This window comes from Pseudochaenichthys georgianus, chromosome 3 (assembly GCF_902827115.2).
Source record: "Pseudochaenichthys georgianus chromosome 3, fPseGeo1.2, whole genome shotgun sequence".
NCBI classification, from domain to species: Eukaryota; Metazoa; Chordata; class Actinopteri; order Perciformes; family Channichthyidae; genus Pseudochaenichthys; species Pseudochaenichthys georgianus.
In genome coordinates this window covers 9,761,488-9,787,302 of record NC_047505.1, presented here as the reverse complement: position 1 = coordinate 9,787,302, position 25,815 = coordinate 9,761,488, and the positions used below count along the sequence as shown (strand labels likewise).

At 40.0% G+C, this 25,815-nt stretch overlaps 1 protein-coding gene across 1 annotated transcript in view; it reads left to right on the top strand.

Moving 5' to 3' along the window:
* Nucleotides 1-25,815, top strand: part of LOC117462450 (neural-cadherin-like) — a 575,403-nt gene that overhangs the window by 208,855 nt on the left and 340,733 nt on the right. Inside the window, 1 exon segment of the mRNA XM_034104697.2 lies at nt 23,126-23,268. Coding sequence (XP_033960588.1) covers nt 23,126-23,268 — 143 coding nt within the window.

Below are 25,815 nucleotides of genomic sequence, written 5' to 3'. Positions count from 1 at the left end.
TTCAAAAATATTCTGAACTTGCGACAATCATCCAAAATTCATGAAATGCTCATAGTCATGAAAAGTTCATGAAATACTCATGCACACTTTTTGGAGTTTTAATTATAATGTTGTGATTGGCTGGATCATGAAAAGTTCATAAATTGCTCATAAAAGTCTGTCATGAGCAAAACAGGAACTTTATATGAATGAACAATGTTCATAAACATTTCATGAACTGCTCTTTAAAATGGTTCATGAGCATTTTAAGAATTTTGGTTCATGAACATGACAAGTGAACATATAATGAGTTGTTCATGAATGTTTCATGAGTGCTCATGAACAGCTCATAAAGTCATGAACTCCATCTCGCAGGGGAAGCTTCAAAAATGTATTTATCGTGTGATTTTGGAAATAAAAGTTTCATATTGTGAAAGTCAAGACTTTGTTTATTTAAAAAAAAATTCAAAACACCCGAAATAAAAAGAATATATATTTGAATTTTTTAGTTGGCTCATGATAAGCCCCTGATCTCCGTAGGCCCCTGGGCTTCAGCCCAGGTCAGCCCGTGCATTAAGGCGGCCCACAACCTTATAATTATGAGCCTGCTAGTGAGTCCAGGAGCAGCCAAGGATTAGAAGAAATAACGGCCATGGGAGAGAAATGGAGCTTTGGTGTGAGGAGAACCAGTGGAGAACAGGACAGCTGTCTTGGTGAGTGACCAGCGTTAGCTACAGTTAATGTTTGCTAACGTTGTTCACATCACAACAGTGTAAAGTTAGCTATCATATATCAGGCTATAACTAAAGTAGTATTGATAATATAGTAACGTTACTGGCAGGACTGTTGATACTGATCCAAAACAGAAACTAGCGCAAATATCAGCCGTATCTCGCGTTACCTAATGCAACTCCACACTACGTCTTACGGTGCTGTGTACCAGAGGGGACAGAGAGAGAGGAGCGAAGGGGGGGGGGAGAGAGAGAGGATCGAATGGGGGAGGGGAGAGAGAGAGGAGGGGAGAGAGAGAGAGAGAGGAGTTATTGGGGGGGAGAGAGAGAGGAGCGAAGGGGGAGAGAGAGAGGAGGGGAGAGAGAGGAGCGAAGGGGGGGAGAGAGAGAGGAGGGGAGAGAGAGGAGCGAAGGGGGGGAGAGAGAGGAGTGAAGGGGGAGAGAGAGGAGGGGAGAGAGAGAGGAGCGAAGGGGGGGAGAGAGAGGAGTGAAGGGGGAGAGAGAGGAGGGGAGAGAGAGAGGAGCGAAGGGGGGAGAGAGAGAGGAGCGAAGGGGGAGAGAGGAGCGAAGGGGGGGAGAGAGAGAGGAGCGAAGGGGGAGAGAGGAGCAAAGGGGGGAGAGAGATGTAATACGGTTTCCTGATAAACGTTGTGTTTGATAGGCCTCAGCTGTGGAGAGTATGTGCTGCAGGGAGGTGGATGCACCTCGCACCCAGGAACGAACGCTAGCTCCGGTCCTGTTCCTGTTGGGGAAACTGTGGACTCGATGTCCTGACAGGCTGGAGTTTGTGCAACCTGGTGAAATGCAATGTAAAATGACCGAAACAATACCAGCTCACTAAATCACAACCGCTCAAAACGACAAACTACTACCGCGGATTGGGCAAAAGGAAGGAGTCCGAGAAAGTTGCTCCCCCATGTGACGTAATGTGACGCGTTTGACGTAAACAAAACAGTTTTTAATAGCAGAGCTCAAAACCCTTATGTCTCGTAAAACGTATCAAATCATGCATTAACTTTGTTAATTGTAATTTTCAGGCAAGGCTAAGCATAAATCTAGTAAAAAAAAAACCTGCAAGTTGCTCTTTAAGGAGAGGAAATGTTTTGAGGTACCGTATGGGTTGCCCCTAAATGAAGATGCCATCCAGGGTGCCGTGCCAGTGGGGAACATGGGATGACTTGTCCTGTTGGATGGCTTTTAAGAGGAGAATCATTGCCATCCAGGGTTCCATGGCAATGAAGAAAACATGATGCAACACCCTGTAGGATGCACTCTATGCAAGCCTTAGGAGTGCTCTATACTGCCTTATGTTTCCTTGAAGAGATGAGGTACCCTATCGGTTGCCCTTAAATGAAGAAAAACTATAATTGCCATCTAGGGTGCCCTGCAAGTTGGGCAAATGGGATAACGTGCCCTATTGGGTGGCCTTTCAGTGTAGAACAAGTGCCCTCTATGGTGGTCTTCCAGTTCCCAAAAATGTGATGATGTGCCCTATATGGGTTGATTTTATAGTTAAAACAAATATATATATATCGATCGACTACCAGTGGGGGGAATTGGGATGGAATGGAAATGGCCAACCAGTGGAGACATGTCAATAATTGCACTCTTTGGTGCTCTCTCAGTAAAATACATGAAATGCTCACTTTGGCGGCCTTCCGGTAGAGAATGTATTTATTTGTGTTCACGAACCTGTGTCTCAGGGCTTCTTAACATTTAAAAACCTATTAATGTGTCATACCAACTTAACGGGAAGAAACTCAGCTAACTGACGATGTGAACCATTTTTACCGAAACAAAACACAAGTCTCACAAGAAGCGTCTAAATTAGCTCTGAGCGAAAAAATGCTAACACACAGAACTCTAGGTATAAATACCCTTATCACATTACATTCGGATCTGCACAAACAAGATTCCCCAGATTCTAGACTAGGGGTATAAGCATCATCACTGAGCGATCTGAACTCGCGACACAGACATCACAACACGGAGCTTTACGGAGCAAAACGGGACATTGTCTTACCTTAGCTGTTGTTCTGATCAAAAGTTGTGTTCAACATCAACGCTGCTGAAGGTTAACCCATAGGTTAATCCAATGTGTCTGTGTCACTTTGAAATGATTACTGATAATCCATATTGACATTTTTATGTCAAGATTTCATATTAGCTGCTACGATAGCTACCAGAGTGTATGACAGCTTCCGGTCCCGGGGCATTCTGGCTGCGCATCACTCATTCACGATGGGTAATGTTTAGATGGATTTGAGGAACTTCCCTTCGATTCTATTGGCGCTAACGGTTAAAAAGAGATGCTATCCCATCATTCAAGGGTGGTCTTCACTCTAAGTAATGTTTTTTTTTTGGACGGACACTATCATTTACAATCAATCTGAATTTACTTTAAAATAAAAAACATCTATATTGATTCTGACTTTTCTACCAACAACTCACAGGTTTATCATTGCTTTGAGAACAAATATTATTCATTTATAGTTATTATTAATGTATAGTTATTTGTTCTGGGAATGTCATTTTTGAGCCTAAGACCTGAAAAACAGGCTCAGGCTTAACTGGTTCAATAATGAAAAAGCGATAGCTGTCATTTAGGGTGATCTGCCAGTGGGTAAAACTCCTGAGTGACCCTCCGGCTGAGAAAATGTAAATCATTTCCATTTCCAGTGTCTTCCCAGTGAGGAAAATGGAATGAAATGCCCTGTTGGTTTTCCCTCAATAATTAAGAAAATATAATTACCATCTAGGGTGCCCTGTCAGTGTGGAAAATGGGATAAAATGACCCTCCAGTGGATACAATGTTAAAAATGCCACTCTTGGGTGCCCTCTTTGTGGGAAAAACTTGAGGGAATGCCGTCTTTGGTGGCCTTCCAGTTAAGAACATGTGAAAAGGTGCCCCATGGGTTGTCTTTAATAGAGAAATAAAAAAAAGTATAGGAGCCATAGGGTGACCTGCCAGTGGAGAAAATGAAATGAAATGCTCCATTTAGTGGCCCTCCCGTGGAGAACATTTGAATAATTGCTCTCTCCAGTGGGGGGCCGCCCGGGTACGAAAGAGTAGGTTAGGCTGACATTCAGTCATGCACATTTGAACATGATGCTACATTATTCAGGCTTTACAATCTAGCACTGGATTTCACAGACAGGAGGACAATAGCAGACTCCTCATTTTCAGATACCCATAATCCTTTGACTAGGTCAAATGAAAACTGTAACTTGTGGATCTTGTCAGCTGCTGGCTCCTAATTAACTGGTGCTCTCCAAGTTGGTTGGAAATGCAGTCTTAAACTTATGAACATCAAAACCCAACTAAAGGGTCCTAAATATGCAATATACGGTAAACAAGAAATAAGGACCTCTCAGGACCTGTCACGATGCAAAACAGACTGAAGCCGAATCTACTTCGCCAGGGTAAAGAGTCAATATTCTCAACGCATACTAATTAAGGAATAAAATATAGAGCCGCAACATCCTTGAATCAAACCAGAGCTCTTCCAATACCAAAATAAACTCCTCTTTCCTACAGATACTGCATATAAATGAAAACTCTGCTTATATTGATATAGTGGATTCATAAAAGTTTTCTAAGGAACTCATACAATTGGTTCACGTGAAACACTCTGCTCACATATTATACAGATATGTATACCACCACTTTAATAGGAAGGCGTATATAAGATGGCAGATACCTCACTTATGATCTTGCTATAGCAAACCAAACCACCACGCCTGCTTCATTTATTACTCGTGCTCACCGTCGGCCTCACATCCATCCCTGCATTCACCTCATTCCACAAGCAAATGGGAACATACCAATGTGACCATAGATTTGGATTGCAACAGGAGGCATCCAGCTAATAACAAAAACAATCAGTTAGCAGCATTCGGATGGATCAGCTGACCGTCCTGCACCCAGCTATTCAACACACAAAGACACACTCAATTACCCGCTCTCTTTCCTCCATTCTCCATTCGTGCCTTATCTGGATAAACTAAATTACCGGAATAATTAAATTCAGTAATTAATTTGCACAACTGACATCAGTCACGGGACGCGACGCTTTGTTTTTCTCCCTGACCGAATGAAAACAAACTGAAACAAAAAGTAAAACAAAAAAGTAATTAGTGTGTGGTGGTGTATGTCTGGGGTGGTTCCCCATCGATCACAGCATTGATCCGGCCAAATTAGAGTTGTGGCGGGGCCCAAATGTGATTGTAAAAGGCATCTCGGTGCTGTCTGGGCTTTTTGCTTCCTTTCAGTGATGCGTCCTGATTTCTCTGCACTCCCTCCCTCTCAAACAGTCACACAGGCAGTCCTTCATGTAGAAGAGAAGAATCTGCAGGAAGGAGACACAGAGAGAGGTATTTGATGAAGTTGGGTTGATGCAAAAGTCAAATAGGATTAACCGTAAAAGCCCTTGTTGCTGCCCGATCCGTACCGGGACACCAATTTGCAATTAACGGCAGTGTGTGGGATTTAAATAAAATAATGTTATCTTTGGTTTGAATAGTTCTGAAATAGACGATTATTTGTATCTTGTTTCGGAAAAGAATGTCTAAAATATGGAGCTAATTTTACAATTCTTCAACAACAACAAAAAAGCTGGTAAAGAGCTGTAAAGTCTTTATATTAATATATATTTTAATATATATATATATATATTAATATATACTTTTTATGATACATTTGAACCTAAAATACTTTTTTTAAATCACATTTAAGTTTACCCCCATCATTTAGCAGAGTAAAAGACACACTACATTTTTTTATTAATATGTATTTCTAAAGATATGTTCCACTCATGTTATTTCAACTAAGGCTTTCCCTTAAAAATATCTGCATAATCACAGACTTTGGGTGGACTCATGCACAGTAGCTGATGACAACAAATATGTCACATTGATCGTTGTTCATATGACATACCAGCATCAGTACCAGAGACTTCTTCTTCACAAAACACTTTCACTGAGTTTAATTTGACTTTATTCGGTTGGTTTGATCATGGCATAATATCGCTCAGCAGGAAAATGAAAAGAATACAATCCCAGTTACAAACTCTCTAATTCCATTTTCAATGTATCTTGATTATTTTTGTATCACGTTTTTATTGTTCAAAATATCAGAACCAATAATTCAAAAGTGTTGATCACAATGTGCCAGACCCAAAGATGGTGTCCACAGATGTGTTCTCCTACTGTTAGAATTCAATTTACAAAAAAAAAAAAAAAAGTTTAACTTTACAAAGAAAATATTGAACATTTTGCCTGGTATTGAACTCCAATTAGCAGTCATTACACGTTTGATTTGCTGTTGTTTTTGTAATTAGTTATCAACTAATTGTTTAATCACTGCCTTGGTTGGTTGGAAGTTTTTTCAGCACATCACAAAGTTGATTGTCTTCCAGACTTATACTGTATGGGCCAACATCGGCTATTGTTGCCAAATCAGGCTGCTCATATAAGCCTAATTGCAAGCCATTTGAATGTTGAACGATCACCCTGTCTGCATCTGTAATGAAGAACAGAGTTAATTTCGGGAGTCAGGACAAAAGAGGCCATGTGAAAGAGCTATGCATAAAACTGCACAGACGCAATCTGAAATGTTGTCATGAAATTGAAGGCAGAAACCCACAAAGAGGCCTTAGATCTGTCCGGCTTTCAGGTGAGATTAATTCAGAAAAATATCTAATGATATTTAAAAAAGCTTCCTTAGAACAAAATGTTAAGCCATTGAGCAATGTGACCTTGGTCCCCTTGGAGAAATGACATAATAAAGGAACACTGCACAGCATCTCCCCTTACCTGACTCGTACAAGTATTGAGCAGCGCAGGGGGGGGTGTGAGTTGAATAGAGTCAAAGGCTGCAACAACAGTCTACAAGCAGAGCAAACGAGTGGCACATCGCAGGCAGAAGTAGTCCAACCGTTGTTGAAGAAGAAAGACGGCAGAAAACATGATCCCAGTGTTCAGATCCTCTAATGAGGGGACATTGTTTACAGTGAAAAATAGATAGCCCTCTTTGCAGGTCATAATGACATACCGGTTATATGAGTTGTTTTAACTTAAGTGTATTGTCTAAACATGTATCAAAAGTGCACCACATTCAGACGGAGAAATGCACCGGGCTCGACTGTCTTTTCTAGTAGCTCTGTAGCCCCATCCACGAGTAACGTTTCCACGTCAGGTCTTATTATCTATGCTAGTAGCAACACACGGAGCAGTGTGCGAAAAAGTACACGTCCCACCGTCCGGGACGTGTTATTTACAATATCGGACAAGTAGATCTTTCAATTGACTTGTCCGGCGGACAAGTGACGGTTTTCGCCCCGATTTATTGACAAATTATAGATAAATTCAGTTCACAAAAGGCAGAACTCATTCGCAAATTGTACGTGTCCGCCATTGTTCGTTTAGAAGTGTTAGTTTCGGTTCTGCTTGTCGATTCCTAAGGAAATGCATCTCGCCGCTTTCTGTACAGTTAGACGGGGGCGGGGCGGGAAGTGTAGCACAGTGGCAGGGTTGGGGAGCAAAACTTGGTTCCGACTCCGAGTAGGAACAAATAACCATTGTCCGTACCGGGATTAATAAGAGTTGTGAGGACAGGAGGCGAGGCCGAGCCCCGCGGACCGCAGCTCTCTTTCTCTCTCTCTATGCTCCGTATCAGCTGATCGCTGCACGGTGCAGCTCAGCGTCTCTCTCTCTCTCTTTCTACACACAGCGGATCCGCTGCCCGTTTAACAGCCTCATCTTTGTCAAACTTTCTTATGTTCTTTCTCTAACACGTAATGAAGGTTAGCTGCGTTTTAGCTCCTGTGTTGTTAATATTGACCACCATTTCCTTTATGAAGTAAAGCAGCCTCCCTGTCTGTGTCCTCGCGCTGTCCTCACATCCCTGGACCCCCAGACTCGGAGGAGCACAGGGATGTCAGTATTGTTTATGAAGCAGGGTATAGAAAGTACATTATTGAAATGAAAATACTATTTATTTACTTTTACAAACAGTGAGCAGCTGGGCAGCTGCAGCATGTGTATTGCAGGACATGTGTAAGCGTGCAAGCGTCTTTGAGTTGTAGAAAAGCGCTAGGCCTATACTGTAGGCTATAAATATAATGTATTATTATTATTATTAGACCGATGTGTTGGAGATGTGTGGTTGGACTCTGTCTCACAGGCAGGTTGCAGTGTAACATCAGAGGAGACTGGGCCAATTGTACATTCTCAAACTGCACCACTTAGAAATAACCAGTGGCGTTTCTATATGTACTAAAGTGGTGGGGCACAAAAAACGTAGATGTCTATATATAAGCTTCTGCAGTGAGGTTCATGGCTGGTGAGGCACTGGCACTGACTCTTCAGGTTTACAAACATTATATTTTGACCTAAATCAAAATATAATATTCTTTTCAAAAGCCTTTTTAGTCTGATGCTTCAATTAATTTTAAACAGACAGTTCAACAGAAGGATACCCAAAAAATGTAATTTTATCATTTAAATATTGAATTGTTCTCTCTTAGTAAGATCCCATTTTCAATAAAATTGTGGTCTTACCTTGACTTGAAGATGAAGTCCATTTGCCTAACCTTCTGGAGAAAAATCTCTATTACTTTTTTGTAAAAGTCCTCCTTATCTTCTTGTAGTTTCAAAAGTCTATCATAAATCTAAATGATGGATTTATGATTATAAAATTATAAAAGTAGGGTAGACATGTGGATATTATCCGGCTGAACAAAACTTGCATGTATCGAACAGGTACGTTTCCCACAGATCTTATTTTGAGCTATTTTCTAAAATCCTATGGAGAAATCTCATTGCTTTTTTGTGGAGGGAAGCCATGCGCAGCTTACTTCCTGGTTTTAGGATGCGTCTCTCTCCTCCTCTTCACCTGCTCTTCACACACCACACTTTTCGCGGCACACGTACTTACAGCCAATCAGCTCTGAATTATGTGAGATGACGTATGGTGGGGATGGCAGCACTTTGCCCCTATGGTCATTTTTTGCCACACACATTAAATAGGAAAATACTCTGAGCATGCGCAGCGTAGTTTTTACAGTCACCGTTCACTTAGACAGTGAGAGGGAGGGGCAGGATCGGGTTTTGTCCCACATGGCTCTAAACAGCTCAATAGGCACACACTGTAGACACTAATTAGAAGAACACATACTAAAACAGCAATGTACAGACGAATCAGATGATTAAACATGATCTTAAAATATATTTTATATATATTTTAATTTATTTTTTGCATTTTGTTGTAATCATTATTTTAATACTTTCTGCTGACACTAGGTCAGCCCCTAATGACCAGTCGCCACTGGAAATAACTAAACAATGCAGAGATTATTTTTATATAATTTTATTCAATAATCGTAAGAAATTCAACAGTATGAAGTGATTTGTAAATAGGAATACAGATTTGACTTAATGTTTTCATAAATATATTTTTCTCCCAGTTTGTCATGGGACTTATTTTTACCCTCTCAAAGAACCAGAATCGAGAGCCGAAAATAACCGGAATCGAAAAGCAGAACCAGAATCGTTAAAATTCAAACGATACCCAACCCTATGTGTGATGCAGTAAAAGCTTACCGCTCACTTACATTAGCGGTGTCGTAAAAAGTGAAAAAGTGAAAAGTGAAAAATGTATTCGGACAAGTAAATTGCCAAACTCACTTGTCCATGGACAAGTACTCTCTAAAAACTTTTTCTCACACTGACGGAGTTAACTCAATGATACAAACATGGGTTAATGATTAGAGCTAACAGAGTTACTCTTTATTTTGTTAAAGTTTCAGGTATTCTGTTTACAGTTCTGTCATCAGATTATTTAATACGATTTGTTAAAACACTGTTGTTTCTTTTGATGTGAAATATTATTTATTTAATTTAAATAAAAAGCAATGTTAGTTTTGTTCACAATTTGTTAAGTTAATTTAATAATATATGTATTTTTGAATCAAGTATTCATCTTTATTGTCTTCATTGTTAGTTTCCACATGCCTAAAACAACCTCAAGCTAAATCTAAAAGTTGATGGCTAAATAAGAGCGTTTGAGAAATTGTACAAGGCATACAGTAATAGTCCGAATAGTCGATTAATCGTTTAATGAATCGATTATCAAATGAGTTGTTTGTTGCAGCCCTATTGTAGTTATCCCATGTATAAATAAAACGTGTTATTCAGCAACCCTTGCAATTTGGGATTTTATTTTTGGTTGGTAGACCTCGGTGAGCTGTTCATTTCAAAAGTAGCTCACCAGCCAAAAAAGTGTGGGCACCCCTGGGACAAATTGCTCGTGTTACCGCCCTCACATGCTAAACCCTCTTGGCAAGGAGCATTGTCCACCTCAAGATGGCCGGGTAACATTTAACCACACCTTGGAGCGCTTCTCTCCGCCATCTCCTCCGTGTGTTGCTGCATGTAGCAGCCGCGTGTGTAAACTGCCCCGCCCCCTCACACACAGACGGGGGAGAGCGATCTCGTCTTGATTGGAAAGATCAAAAATACACCGACCATAGACGCATTTGTTTGTCTTTTTGCATGTTAGAAACGAGTTGGCGACACTAAGACTGAGATAATGTTTTTGAAGCAATACTTTCTCAACTCGCTACTCGGAGGGAAGTCGCTGTCATATGCCTTGTGAACCATACTCGCCAACCTAAAGCCCGAGTGGAAAGGGTCGTGTGTAAATCAGATTTGTTCCGAAATCGGGAGAAATGCGGGAGAAATATGACCCCGGGAGGAAACCGGGAGAGGGCTATGAAATCGGGTGTCTCCCGCGAAAATCGGGAGGGTTGGCAAGTATGTTGTGAACACTCCGATAATGCCTCTCCACGTTACCTTTCTTTGGCAGAGCGATGCTTGCTTTACAAATAATAACCTTTGAATGTGACATCACAAAAAAATATTCTTCCTCCCATTCTGTGTGGAAGTGGTATGTTTTTAGCTTTTTGCTCGGTCCCGCACTCATTTTGTTGTTTGTCTCTTTAACTTAATTTGAGTTTTCCCGGCACTTGACTGATTTTGTATCGCTTTGCATTCTGGGTTAACAGACTGGAAAGCGATAGGTCACTTTTTCTGTCAATCAAGTAAACTCCTGAATTAAGTGGCAGGGAGGCCAAGGGAGGAGGGATCAAAACCTGTTTTGTCTATTTTAACGGAGCTGGATTTTTTTTTTATGAAAGACTCGCGATCTACCAGCATTGCGACCGCGGTCGACGTACTGGGCACCTCTGATTGTAGAGTGACTTAATGCAGACTGTTTAAGGGTCATTCCAGAATTGGAGGACAATTTAGACACCAACATTTTGGAAAAATGTACCTTTTATTTTATAATTTTTTGTTATGTATATAGGAAAAACAGATAATAAACCATTAATAAAAAATGATTTGCCCAGCTAAGGCATCAAATGTATATTTTCCAATGAAGAATGAACCCTAACCCTGTTACTCTAACTATAGTAACAGGGTTGCAAGTAACAGGGTTGCAAATCAATGCTAATTTTAGCTTTTACCTCAGGAATTAATGCTAGCTGCGCAATGTAATGCTATTGTCAAGAAATGGACACTTAGATATTTAACTAAAGAAAGATACATTTGAAATTCATTTGTTTTAGTCTAATGTGAGTAACAGGGTTGCGTTTGTATGAGTGCCACACTCCTTCAAGAGTGACAAGATTGGAAATATATTACAAATTAAAACTGCGGTCGCACTTGTGCGCGCAGTGATGAGCGGGCCCTCGCGTCCGTGTGCCTGTCGGGGAGGGCAGCTGGTCGCTCTGGCGTCAAGCAGACGCGCGCGAGTCCTGGGAAATGAGCCGTTTCTCATTTCTATAATTTTCGCGTCCCAGACTCCCTCCTCCGGCGCGCCGTCTCGAAGGAAAACAAATGTCTCTAAAGGCTTGTCGAGGATCGATTATTGAGGAGGCTGTCTGGAGGAGCCGTAACCGAGGATACACTGATTTAGAGGAGAGAGGAGTGTCTCTAGAGGAGCTATAACCGAGGGTCCACTGAAGTATTCTCCTGAGACGATTTCAGACAACAGTGATGTTTAAAAGAGGTGTGACCGTGACGCATGGCTGAACTTCTGTCAACGAAGCACCGCTCTGCAAACTGTTCCCGTTGTGATTATAAGTTATTTGAGATGATCAAATGTGCATCAGACTTTCTGCCCTTTACCGTTTGTTTACTCACTAATCACATCTCCCCTGGATGTTAGGCTATTCTTTTTTCAATACAACTGCTTTCATTGTGATGCGATGTTTACAGTGAGAACAGCTGCTGAGGACAGTGCAGAAAGCAGAACAGTGTGTATAATATATATCGCTCAATAATATATGTACAGTAACAGGCCTATCCCCAGTGAGATGATAGTGAACTGTTCATGAACTTGTCATGAAAAGTTCATGACATATTAGTGAACCATATTCATGAACAGCTCATAAACAGCTCATAAACAGCTCATAACAAAGTTGATGAACTGTTCATGAAAGTGACATGAACATTAAATGGCACTAGGGCAGTTCATGAACTACTCATGAAACTCCTGTGCTGGAATGGTTCATGAACAATTCATGGAATATGGTTTTAGGCAGGTTCATGAACAATTCATGAAATGGAGTTTTCAGTGAGTGTGTAGGGATATTCAACCAATAACATTTCAAGAATTGTTCATGACAACTTCATGAACAGTTCATACCCAGTCACTGAATATAATTCAATGGCTGGCTATGAACTGTTCATGAACCATTGACTGTGGGTCAATTGGCAACCATAGAAAACAACAATTATGTCAATCACAATGGAACTTTACTCAAATTAACAAACAAACAAACATACATGTATACAGGTGGAGCACTACAATTAATCCTATCACTATTTGAAGCAGTTCTTGACACTCAGCTCCACAAAAAATGTTGTTACGGGTCCCAAAAGCTTGGGTACCACAGCAACAATAAATAATTTCTGTAGAAAACAGAAAAGTGCAGCAGCAATAATCATACACAGGATCCGGTTGATCGTCTGGAATGCTTCTTATTCAAAATTCAAAGTACACAGTTACATTCAAATAGCTGAACTTTACAAACATCACATTTCTCCATTTAAGTTATCTGTCTGTCACAGTCAATTACTGTATCTCAAGGAGAAATTCAACATAGTCAATATAAATTATTACATTACATTGCATTTAGCTGACGCTTTTATCCAAAGCGACTTACAATAAGTGCGTTCGACCAACAAAATACAAACTTGAAGAAAACAGAATCATATAAGTACATCAGGTTTCATAGAGCAAAAACATTTCAAGTGCTACTCAACTGACTTTAGGTAAGCCAGTCCATAAGTGCTTTGTTAATAGTTCTATTGCTCGAAGTGGAGTCGAAAGAGATGAGTTTTCAGTCTGCGCCGGAAGGTGTGTAAGCTATCTGCTGTCCTGATGTCAATGGGGAGCTCATTCCACCATTTTGGAGCCAGGATAGCAAACCCACGTGTTTTTGCTGATGGGAACTTGGGTCCCCTTCGCAGCGAGGGTGCAGCGAGCCGTTTGGTTGATGCAGAGCGGAGTGCACGTGCTGGGGTGTACGGTTTAACCATGTCCTGGATGTAGGAAGGGCCAGATCCATTCGCAGCATGGTACGCAAGTACCATTGTCTTGAAGTGGATTCTAGCAGTTACCGGAAGCCAGTGGAGGGAGCGGAGGAGCGGCGTGGTGTGGGAGAATTTAGGAAGGTTGAAGACCAGACGAGCCGCTGCATTCTGGATGAGCTGCAGGTCGGATGGCACATGCAGGTAGACCAGCCAGGAGGGACTTGCAGTAGTTTAGGCGTGAGATGATGAGAGCCTGGACCAGAACCTGCGTCGCTTTCTGGGTCAGCTGGGGACGCATCCTCCTGATGTTGTAAAGCGTGTATCTGGAGCAGCGGGTTGTAGCAGCTATGTTTGCAGTGAAGGACAGGTTGTTATCTATAAACACATAACGCTATCAAATAATACTTTCTATCAATATATCTATCTTTACCAAATATAACATATTATGGAGATCACAAAAATACACTGTCAATGTTAATAAACAAAAAACAAGGCAATGTGCCTGCAAGACTGCACTCAGGTAAACAAAACATATTACCCGTGCGCAGCAGATAACCTGCCTGCGAGCCTTCGCTCAGGTCACATTTACCCAGGTGCGGCTGAAGCCCGCGAAAATGGCATCTATTGTTGCCGACAGTTTAGTATTTTTAAAATATCGTTACTATGTCAAACATGCTCACCAGTGATGTACCTGAACGCGTTCAATGAACGATCGTTCATGAACGCGTTCATATTTTGGGCGAACGTGAACTGAACGTACTGTATTTCCGCTAGATGAACGTAATTGAGAACGCGTTCATTCTCAGCGCTGTATAACGGCGTTCAAAACTGCGTTCATTCTCAGCACTGTATTATAACGGCGTTCAAAAGTGTGCCAGATTTCATATGCCTTTCAGCCGAAAACCCAGTTAAAACACACCGTAAACAGGCTTCAAAATAATGCGGAAAACCACCCAATCTGGCAACAGCAAGCTGCCTGTGACGCGTACGCGCCTGTCACCCCTGGCTGTCGCACTAAAATATAAATATACTAAATATATCAGACTCCTCACAACAAACAATGTGGAACCGCGGAACCGGCGAGCATTGAATGAATGAATTAATTAGTATGGATGAAGCCGAGAGCAGCTGCAGCAGCACTCGCTCAGAGTGAGACTCTACGGCAGGGGTGGGGAACCTCCGGCCTCCGGCCGTATACGGCCCGCGAGACAATTTGGTACGGCCCTCGAGGTAATTTATAAACACACGCAAAAAATAAAAAAATGAAAGAAATCTAGACCGCAAAAAAATTAAACAAGCGAGTGCCTGTTTTTCCTGGCCAAGGTCAGGGTCCTTGAACACAACACGAGCCTAACGTGTCATCACGTGGTATATGTCTCGACTGACAGGGGTGCAGTTCTGACGGAGAGCACCAGAACGCCACTCCAGCACTTCAGAAATTGCATTACCGATAAATCCATCCATACACATGCCGCAGTTTCTGCGTGTCTGTGTCTTTAGTTGAAAGCCCAGTGGCGATCTGCTCATCTGTCATACAGTCAATAACTGTGTTGTTATCATTAGCATCTGATTAGCTAGCTATGCTAACGAATATAAGAAGCTTTGTCTACAACCAGTGAGGTAAAGGCACATCTTTATATGATCATTATAGTTATAAAAAAAACAAGAGAATAAAGTAAACAGGTATAAAATACTATATGACAGTTATTAATAAAGAAGAATACAGTTTGAAAGGGGAGTGATTTGTCAAATATCCATAAATTAAAAGAAAATCTGCTTACAGTTGTGTTTGGGTGTTGAGAGATGTGTCCATAGATCTCCTAATGTTGCTCTCAAAGTGCAACAAATCTTCCAGGGGAGCATGCCCCCCGGACCCCCCTAGAGGAGGTTAGGTCCCCCACACTTAAACCATGTTCACATGGATAGGAAACTAAATACATTTGCACACATCTTGTGTCCATATCTTTCTGTTTTGGTGGTCACACCCTGCACGTGCATGCATACGCGAGTCATGGTGAGATATCTGGATTAAGAGGTTGCTTTTTCTTTGCACAGAATGAAATGAATGAGTTGTGATTTTAGTTTTTTTAAGCAGAGGTCAATAACTTGTACGGCCCTCTGAGGATATTGTAAACATTGAAATGGCCCATTAACATCGTACAGGAGACAAATAATAGCTTGCAGCAACGTATTGAAAAAATAACTATGAACTATAAATTAGTTCATTTTTGAAACCATGAACTTTAGTTCAACATTTTGAATTATGAACTATGAACTGAACTAGTTCATTTTAAAATGTGTGAACTGTGAACTGAACTAGTTCATGTAGAAAGTGAACTTTCCCAACACTGATGCTCACAACCTTCTGACACACTCTCCTAAACATCTCCAACATCATATCTAATTCACACAAGTTAACATCGATCATTTTCATTATGTACTGACCTGTAGAAAACAGAAAAGTGGAGCAGCAATAATTATACACAGGATCCTGTTGATCGTCTGGATTGCTTCTGAGGAGGGGGCGGAAGTGTCCCCCCTAAGGTAACCCAGATGTCACCGCTCACCTGCCAAAGGTTCCACCTTGGCGCTACTTACTCGTACTGCTTCTCAAACAGTACAGATAAACCATAAAATGATATGAATGTCACCAAAATAAATACAGATAATGTTCAGTTTCAAATTCACTATTGTTTTGTTTTAAGATTAAAAGTTTTAAAAAAGAAAGAAATGTTCAAATAGTAGATGAATATTCAAGAGGTCTTTAAAAACATCACACTGATCATCAAAAGTTCATAAAATGCTCATGAATATTCCAAAATATTCTGAACTTGCCACAATCATCCAAAATTCATGAAATGCTCATAGTCATGAAAAGTTCATGAAATGCTCATGCACACTTTTTGGGGTTTTAATTATAATGTTGTGATTGGCTGGATCATGAAAAGTTCATAAATTGCTCATAAAAGTCTGTCATGAGCAAAACAGGAACTTTATATGAATGAACAATGTTCATAAACATTTCATGAACTGCTCTTTAAAATGGTTCATGAGCATTTTAAGAATTTTGGTTCATGAACATGACAAGTGAACATATAATGAGTTGTTCATGAATGTTTCATGAGTGCTCATGAACAGCTCATAAAGTCATGAACTCCATCTCGCAGGGGATATTTCAAACTGTATTTGTAGGCTTTAGGAGATATCTACAAATAAACAGTAGATATTTGTCATGAAACCATATAGTGCTTATAGGTAGTGTTAATTTCGTTGACTAAAACTATGACGAAATATGTTCGTCAACGACCTTTTTTTCCATGACGAAAACAAGACGATGACGAGACGGCACCGACGGCAGTAAACAATAACTGTAACGAAATCATCATGCAATATCGTTGACGAAAAGTGACGAGACGAAAATGTAGTTAACTAAATAAAAACTATGACAAAATCTCTCTTTACTTTCGTTGACGAAAAATGAGGAGACGAAATATTATCAAAGATAACGTTAAATCTCTGATAGTCAGTTTTTCTCCCAGCAGTTCCATTTCCGGTGCTGCGGCAGAGCAGCAGCTGTTTCTGTGCTGCGCGCGGCGGTACATTTGAATTACACCGGGCAGCGGCAGAATATGAACTGTCAGGAAGACTCGGGTCTAACTCATGGTCTAACTAACCTTATTTAACAGAAAATAAAATGGCAACAACAGGGCTTAGGAGCAGTGGTCGCGTTAACCGAATACCCCCCGTCAGCGCGAGTGAGTGATACATTGTGCACTCGACGGATAATAATGGATTATGACGGAAATGTTACAATCCTGTAGGTCAAAATGACTGACAACGAAAAAGTCTAAAGCCACCACTGCTTGGGAGAAAGAAACGATGTGATATTTGGGCCCATTTTCGCTACAATGAGGCGGAGAAAAAAAGCGAATGCATTGTTTTATCAGAAGGGAAGCAATGTGGCCATAACACAGCTGGTAAAAACATCACACACCTGAGCAGATACTCTCTGCAAAGCTGCTTTCTTAATCATTCAACCTGTGTTTTTCATCAAATAAGGACAAGATAATCTTATTTATTTATATACTAAAATGACTGGTTTTGGCTAGACTAGTTTGACTGAAATGTTCTATATAATCTGATGACTAAAAAAGACTCAACAGTTTTCTTTGACTAAAATAAGACTAAAATGCTCAGACTTTTAGTCGACTAAAATTTGACTAAATAAAAACAGGATGAAGGTGACTAAATATGACTAAAACTAAAAAGGAAATTTAACACAGGACTAAGACTACAACTAAATAAAAAAATAGCTGACGAAATTAACACTACTTATAGGGCTGTAGCCTGATATTTAGTATATGCTTTCAGAGCTGTTTGTTGTACTTATCTGACATACAAATGGTCAAAAATTGTATATTCTCTGTTAGCCTATGAGCTCCCCGTTTGAGCGAAAGACTGTTCCTTCTCAATGTAGCATGACATTGGATATGCGCTTAACTTGTCCTGGATTGGATTTTTTACGAACATTTCCCTAGGAGTTTGCAAAAATGTGCTTAACATGCACGAGAAACGCACATATTTGAAAATTGCCGAGTTTTTGGGGGGCGGAGCTAATGGAAGGCAATTTGAAATATGTCCAGATTCATAAGAGCAATGTGTATACCGCGTTTCGTGAATATTGGAAAACCTTTATGCGAGTACTTTGGAGTAATTTGTGGCATGTAAATCGTCAAAATTGGTGTATTTGCTGTTAGCTTACGACCTCCCCGATTGAGCTAGCAACTATTTTCTTCGCAATTTAGCATCACATTGTATATGGGCTGAACTTGTCCTGGATTGGAATTGTTTCGATCATTTCCCTAGGAGGAGTTTGCAAAAATGTGCATAAAATGCATGATAAACGCAAATTTTTCAAAATGGCCGACTTTCTCGAGGGCGGGGAAAATGGAAGGCAATTTGAAATATGTCCGCAATCATAAGAGCAATATGTATACAGCGTTTCATGAATATCGGAAAAACTATATCAGAGTAGTTTGGAGTAATTTGCGACATGTAAATCGTCAAAAATGGTGTATTCGCTGTTAGCTTACGACCTCCACGATTGATTTATCAAAAATGTTCTTCTCAATTTAATCACATCTCCCCTGGATGTTAGGCTATTTATTTTAATACAACTGATTTCATTGTGAGGCGATGTTTACTGTGAGAACAGCAATAATATATGTAACAGGCCTACATTACACACTTTATTTGTATGCTTTAGTAGATATCTACAAGTAAACAGTAGATATTTTTCATGAAACCATATAGTGCTTCACATAATAAAATATACATTATATGCTTTAGGAGCTGTATGTGTGTGATGTACAGTCAGTAGGTGTCTGTTGTGGAGTGTATAGGTGTCTGTTGTAATTGAATTTGCCGCCAGCAGAGCCGGTGTGTGTGTGTGTGTGTGGGTTAGGGAATAACTATATCCGAGTAGTTTGGAGTAATTTGCGACATGTAAATCGTCAAAAATGGTGTATTCGTTGTTAGCTTACGACCTCCAAGATTGATTTATCAAAAATGTAATCCGCAATTCTTCATCACATTGGCCAGGGGCTGAACCTGTCCTGCATTGGAATTTTTCTGATCATTCCCCTAGGAGGAGTTCGCAAGAATGTGCTTAAAATGGCTGAAAAACGCACATATTTCAAAATGGCCGACTTACTGGGGGGCGGGGCAAATGGAAAGCAATTTAAAATATGTGTGCAATCATAATAGCAATATGTATACAGTGTTTCGTGAATATCGGAATAACTATATCCGAGTAGTTTGGAGTAATTTGCAATATGTAAATCATCAAAAATGGTGTATTCGCTGTTAGCTTACGACCTCCACGATTGAGCTATCAAAAATGTTCTTCTCAATTTAGCATGATATTGGATAGGGGCTGAACGTGACCTGTATTGGAATTTTTCCGATCATTCCCCTAGAAGGAGTCGGCAAGAATGTGCTTAAAATGCATGAAAAACGCACATTTTTCAAAATGGCCAACTTTCTGGGGGGTGGGGCTAATGGAAGGCAATTTGAAATATCTGTGCAATTATAAAAGCAATATGTATACAGCGTTTCGTGAATATTGGAAAAACTATACGCGAGTAGTTTGGAGTCATTTGGAATAATTTGTGACATGTAAATCGTCAAAAATGGAAAGTTCTCCGTTCGCTTACGAAGTCCTCGTTGGAGCGATCAACTATTCCTTCGCAATTTAGAATCACATTGGATATGGGCTGAACCTGTCCTGAATTGGAATTACACTACAGGTTACCTCTTATTGATGTCAAGAGTTTTTTTGAATGTGTTTGTGGTTAGATACTTGAAATAAGGTCTGTGGTTAACACAATATTTGTTGACATAAAACACGTCAGTAAATACTCCATTCCAAAGATTCTGAAGCTTCTACAGTATGTGTCATAAAAACAGCTGTCTGCAAACAATTGCCTACATAAAAGACAAGTCATCACGCCGACACAAGCTTTAGCCTATATTTGTGATGCGCAGCCATGCGACTGCAATGAAGTTTGTTTATAGTCTAACTTTTTATTTTTGTCGTTGCACAAAGCTTATTTTCTGCAATATACCGAACTCCAATAGGGAAATCCCAATGCTTGTTGTCGAGGGAGCCCTTTGCGATGTTAACTTCCGGCTCGGCCTACATTTATACATCATCACTGCACCACACTATAAAACAAAAAACAAAAGTGCTTTTTACAAAGTAATATGTTTTCCTTTCTATCAATAGTCCAGGTTTCATTAATAGGCCCAATATTACTGTGAGTCCAACACATTGTGCCGGAAAACCGAATTTTAATGCGTACGTTTTGTAAATGCTTCAAAAAAATGTTAAAGCATTACTGTCTCAGCTGCTGTCAAGGATGCACCCCCCCCCCCCCCCCCCCCCCCCCCCCCAGGATGGTGATGCACACACAACCAAGCAAAGAGTTCTGTGTTGAGAACTTCTTGGTGTCTTGTTATTTTACTACTGTATAGGGAAATCACAGGAAGAGACAGTTTCACAACCACCAGTCCACCACCCCACTCTTCTCACTCTTTCACATGTTAGATTGCAGGTACAGTGCATGATGGGGGGTGTGATTAAGGATGGGTGGTGTTAGAGGTATGTGATGCTACTGGGAAACTTTCTTTACATCTATGCTGTATGTTCACATTCATGAGGTATGGTAGTTATTAGAATGGTATCTAAACGTGACATTTCTTAAGGTTATTTTGAATTTTGCCCCGCGGTAGTTCTGTATTCTGCCCCTTTAAATGTCCTTGTTTGTGTTTTTGCTGCTGTTCAGGGACTGATTAGCACCTGGGACTCACTGAGAAGCAGTGGCAAGCCGTCAGGGCCCTCTAGGCCCTCTGTGAGGGCCTAAGATATTCCAAAAAATAATATTTGAAAACATTAAAAAAAACATTTATTTTTTTATATTTTTTTAAATATTTTTTTTTGTTAAATGTTTCATTAGTTTTACCAAAATAACTTGATTTAATTGTATTTAAAATAACATTTCCAAATAAATAAATCCTTCGAATCTGCCTGTTCAGTTTCTGTTGGAATGTGAAGGGTTAAATGCTGTCTCTGCGAGTTACTGTGAAGACGGGAGAGCTTGGTCCCTCTCTACATTCACAGAGGGCCCGCTATAGTAACTCAATGAGAGAGTAATGTCAAATGACAGTACAATTGACCAATCATATCTTCCCTCTAAATGGGCGGGCTTTATTTTCGCGGACTTTATGACAAGTTCCGCCCGTTGTGAGGTTTATACATGTGTATGAAGTGGTGCAGTGACGCGTCCTAAAACCCGGAAGTAAGCTGCGCTCGGGTTCCCTCGACAAAAAAAGAGGGCCTAGGTATAAAAGTCACGGTTCGCCACTGCTGAGAAGCCATCAGCTAGCTGGTGTAACAGGAAGTGCTAGGCGTTTTGAAAAGATACCTCTCACAGGATATTAAGCATCTCAGTACGTGGAGTTTTCACATTGCACAAATTGCACGTCTCGGGGTATTTTCTACAGTGATGTAAGCCCTGCTTTTCTGAAAAGTTGACATTTTCCACTTGCTAAAAAGACGCTGTGTGCCGCGCTCTTTCTCGAGACGGCCATATCTGAAGGAACACTCTGTTTGAATGTGAATCAATTGCAAAAGGACACTGGCGCTATGTGTTATGACCTTATGCCTATGGGAGCATAACCAGGATTGGAGCATGACTCATGGATGTTTCTACTGATTTCCTGAAAGCTGGTTTGAAATGTTTTCAGTATATTGTGCTCCTGTGATCACAACTAAGAAGCACTCCAAATGGAAGGTCACAGAAAGGCCATCTTGCGGCTGCAGGTGTTGCCTTTCATGTAATTCCCTTCTGATCCAGTTTTTGCTCTGCAGATTGAAAAGAAAATCTTCCAGTGTTTCATTCCCACGATGTCACACCGAATAATTGGCACACAATCTCAGCCTAAAGATGTGACTTCTGATCGTTTACGCCAGTGGTTCTCAACTTTTAATTTGCACAGTGCCCCCTTATCCATTGTGCAGGTCCCTATCACCCCTTTCATCAGTTTTAATTGTCTTGCTTGAATAAATAATGATGATTATTTTGTATGATGTAATTAATAATGCAGTCCTCATTGAAAAGAATGCCAATAATCATATGATTAAACTGGACGATTGGAATATCATGATCATTAGTTTCCTCGGTGCATCTGTATTTCTGAAGTGATGTACCGCTTAGAAATTTGACATTCAAACTTTAATTAGTCCTTTTTATTGATCTGAAAGCCACTTTGAAGACGCATCACCCAGCATGGATTCAGTCCAACACTCCATTTCCTGCATTATTTTTATATGCATCAGTTTAAGGTGGAAGCGTCTTTAATTAGGAGAAAAAACACGATTGAGGTTACAGGGGACACTTAGAAAAGATAATATCATATATTGCATTATGGCTCTCGTGCATTATATTGCATTCAAATATTTACCATCCTGTAAATCGACGCTTGTCATTCAATGTCATCCCTGAAGTCAACACACATGTAGACATCATTTTCACCTCCCTCCTCTTTTTGCTTTTTATTTGTGCAAATAACCTCTTTTAACATTCATCCTCTTCAGTGATGGCCAAATGAATTAATTTAAAGACATTTGTTAACCCCAGGACTTTGAAATATCACGTGTTTCAGAATGATTTCTTCTCATGTTCAAAAACGTTTTGCACTTTTAAAGCACCTCTCACATATCTGAGAAGTGCTAATACTATGAGAATAAAGTTACAAAAATAATGACTATATAGTCATATCATTTCAATATCTATTGTTTTCTTTGGGTTATTTCTCTGTATGCTCTGTCAAAGCACCATTTCCTTTAGAACAGAACAAAAGCATTTCTCTTTTTTATCCACATTTTTTCATGTTTATTTCAACTTATTTTTTCTTAAAAAAGTATAAAGCTAACCTTGTTCATGTTCATTTGCCGACCTTGGATTTGAAATACCAAGGTCCCTTGAATAACTGAATAACTAATGACACTATTGATGTTATGATTGGAGAGAGACAGAAGATATTCGGTACATTTGGATGATCTGTTTATGGCTTTGGTTGTTTCTTAGCATCTTTTTGCTGACGCACTGAGCTAATGGTGGACATTGAATTAGATGGAAACCATTGGAAACTATGGCAACACTTGAATGTCTTTCATTCTCACCCTCAGTGAAAGGCCTTCGGAGTGCAGGCGAGGTGCTGATGTGTCTTTCAATGTTTTTTTTTTTAAACAGATACCGGACCTTCGTCTCAGAGGATGCCGGTCCCAACACGCTTGTTGCCACGGTGCTGGCGAAGGACCCTGACGGGGACGGGATCACGTATAAGATCAACACAGGAAACGAGGAGGGCAACTTTATCATCGACAGCCAGAAAGGTAAGACATGTTGGATTACGCATTAGTCTGTGCTTTTTTCTTGTCTTGTGGTATCTCTAAGTTTGAATGGATGTAGATATCATTATGGGTTGGTTTAAGTTATAAAGCTAGGTCAAACAATCAAGTAAAAGAAAAGAAAAGCAAAATAATAGGAATGGATACATAAATAAAGACATGTATAAATAAATAAATGCATTAATTAACAAATAAAACTGCAACAGGCAAAGGCCGCATTGGATACATTTGTTCTCTTTGATTTCTCCTTATTTTTTTTGTATTTTTTAAAGTCCTATCAGTCACCTGTTTCTTCTTATAACTTCTCTTGGCCTATTGTATGTTTTTGAATACTTAGGATTATTTATCTAAACGGCCCAAAACAGCTACATCACACATTTACCTTAACTGTACATTTTATGCTCAGGCCCGTATTTTGTTCGTGATGAAAATAGGAGGTCTCTACATAGACTAACTATATCAAAAAACCCTCTACAAATCAGCCTCGATATCAAATCATTTTTTCAAAAGCATAACTCCGTTAAAAAGAAACAGAAGGACAATCGGAGAAAGTATCATTGAACAACTGAAATGGCATTACAATCATTTATTTCAGTTCTACCTGCATTGGTAGACACTATGACATCCATCCATTCCCTTTCCTCTTGTATTATAAACCACTCTCAATAGGATGTTGCAGAGAATGGAACTTTTGATTGTTTTGGCAAAAGACAGTATGGAAGTGAATGAGTCATTTTTACTTTCTATAATGTGCAGTAGAGAAAAATAGTAAGTGACATAATTGCTGAAGTAAAGGGTTTTTAAATGACATTCAGTTTCTGCCAGGGATCAGAACAGTCCCCCGTACATGGCCAAACGTGTACACATACAATCAGTAAACAAGGCACATACAACACAACAATGCATCCAGTTCCAATCCATACCATCTCCAACGTTTGGCAGCATGTCAGTTGCTTCTGTTTTTAAGCCAAGAAGTATTTGATCTCTTAGCTTCTCTGTGTTCTATATCCAGATTAAACACAATCCATCCCTTGTACTGTAACTGTACATTTCCATGGAAATCAGGTTGGGCTGGGCCCACATGCAGTACAACAAAGCACCCAACAAAAAACACCATTTATTACAAGCAAGGCAAAATAGAGCAATGCATGAAAAACAAGGATCTGACAAAGACTAACTGAAAACCATGAATTTAAATACTAACAGAACTAAGCACAAACATACCAACATAATCAGGGTTGGGCAGACATATAATGGAAACCACAAGACATGAAGTTAAAACAGACATGACAGTTCAAAATGAAAATGGACGCACAAAAACAGATGATGAAACCATGTCAACTCAACAACTTCAAAACCTGGTTCTGATTAATACTGCAATCAATTGTTTGACCATTTTACACATCAGCAGTTTTGCTTTGCTTTAATTTAAACTGTACAGTGAACAAAATAAAATGTTTGCTTTTATTACATGTATTATGTCAACAGATTTCACAAAAGGTTAGTTGAAAGCAATACTATTACGTTTAAATAAAAAAATACAAGGTGACTTGATATTATTGCTTTCAACTAACCTAAAACAGTGTAACATAACAGGATATAATACAACTTAAGGCTGCTTAGGGTCTTCTATTAGTGTTCCTTTTCACAGTTGCCATTTTGCACAAACCCTGAACTTCCACCAACACAGCTCTCTCTCACAGTTATGTTCTGTCTGCCCTCCCTGCTATATTTACGTTCAGCGCCGCAGTTTGTCAAGCGTGCTTCGGAGTGTCTTGAAAATGCGCTTCATATAGTGTGTATAGTTTCATGGTCTTCAGCGTATCCACCAGCGTATCCACTATTCTTTGGATGACCATTCCTCACTCGCCTTTTTTTTTCTGCAAGAAGCTTTGTCAAGGATATTTAAATCCTGACAGCTCCTGTCACGGAGACGAATAATCAGCCAAAGTGCGCGGAGCATTTCTTTGTAACGGGATATCAGCTGAGCTTTGTTTTCATACGTCTCAACTTCCTCTGAGGCAGGGGAGCAGCAGAGCCAGAAGCGAAATAAGAAACTGCATTAGTGTGTGTGTGTGTGTGTGTGTGTGTGTGTGTGTGTGTGTGTGTGTGTGTGTGTGTGTGTGTGTGTGTGTGTGTGTGTCTGTCTGTGTGTGTGTGTGTCTGTGCGTGTGTGTGTGTGTGTGTGTGTGTGTGTGTGTGTGTGTGTGTGTGTGTGTGTGTGTGTGTGTGTGTGTGTGTGTGTGTGTGTGTGTGTGTGTGTGTGTGTGTGTGTGTGTGTGTGTGTGTGTGTGTGTGTGTGTGTGTGTGTGTGTGTGGTTAATCGGGAGGTCATAAAGGTTCGACCCCCTCTGAATCTGCATATCGTATTATAGGGTAATCCGATGACTTTTACAAATTCGATTACTCAAATCTTCAAGGCACAATTGTCTCTGTTCACCAGTGATTGATTGATAGTGGCGGTCATTTTATCAAGCAGGAGAAAGCCTTGGAGCTTATAACTGGATTATATCTTCTATCTGATTTATTTTT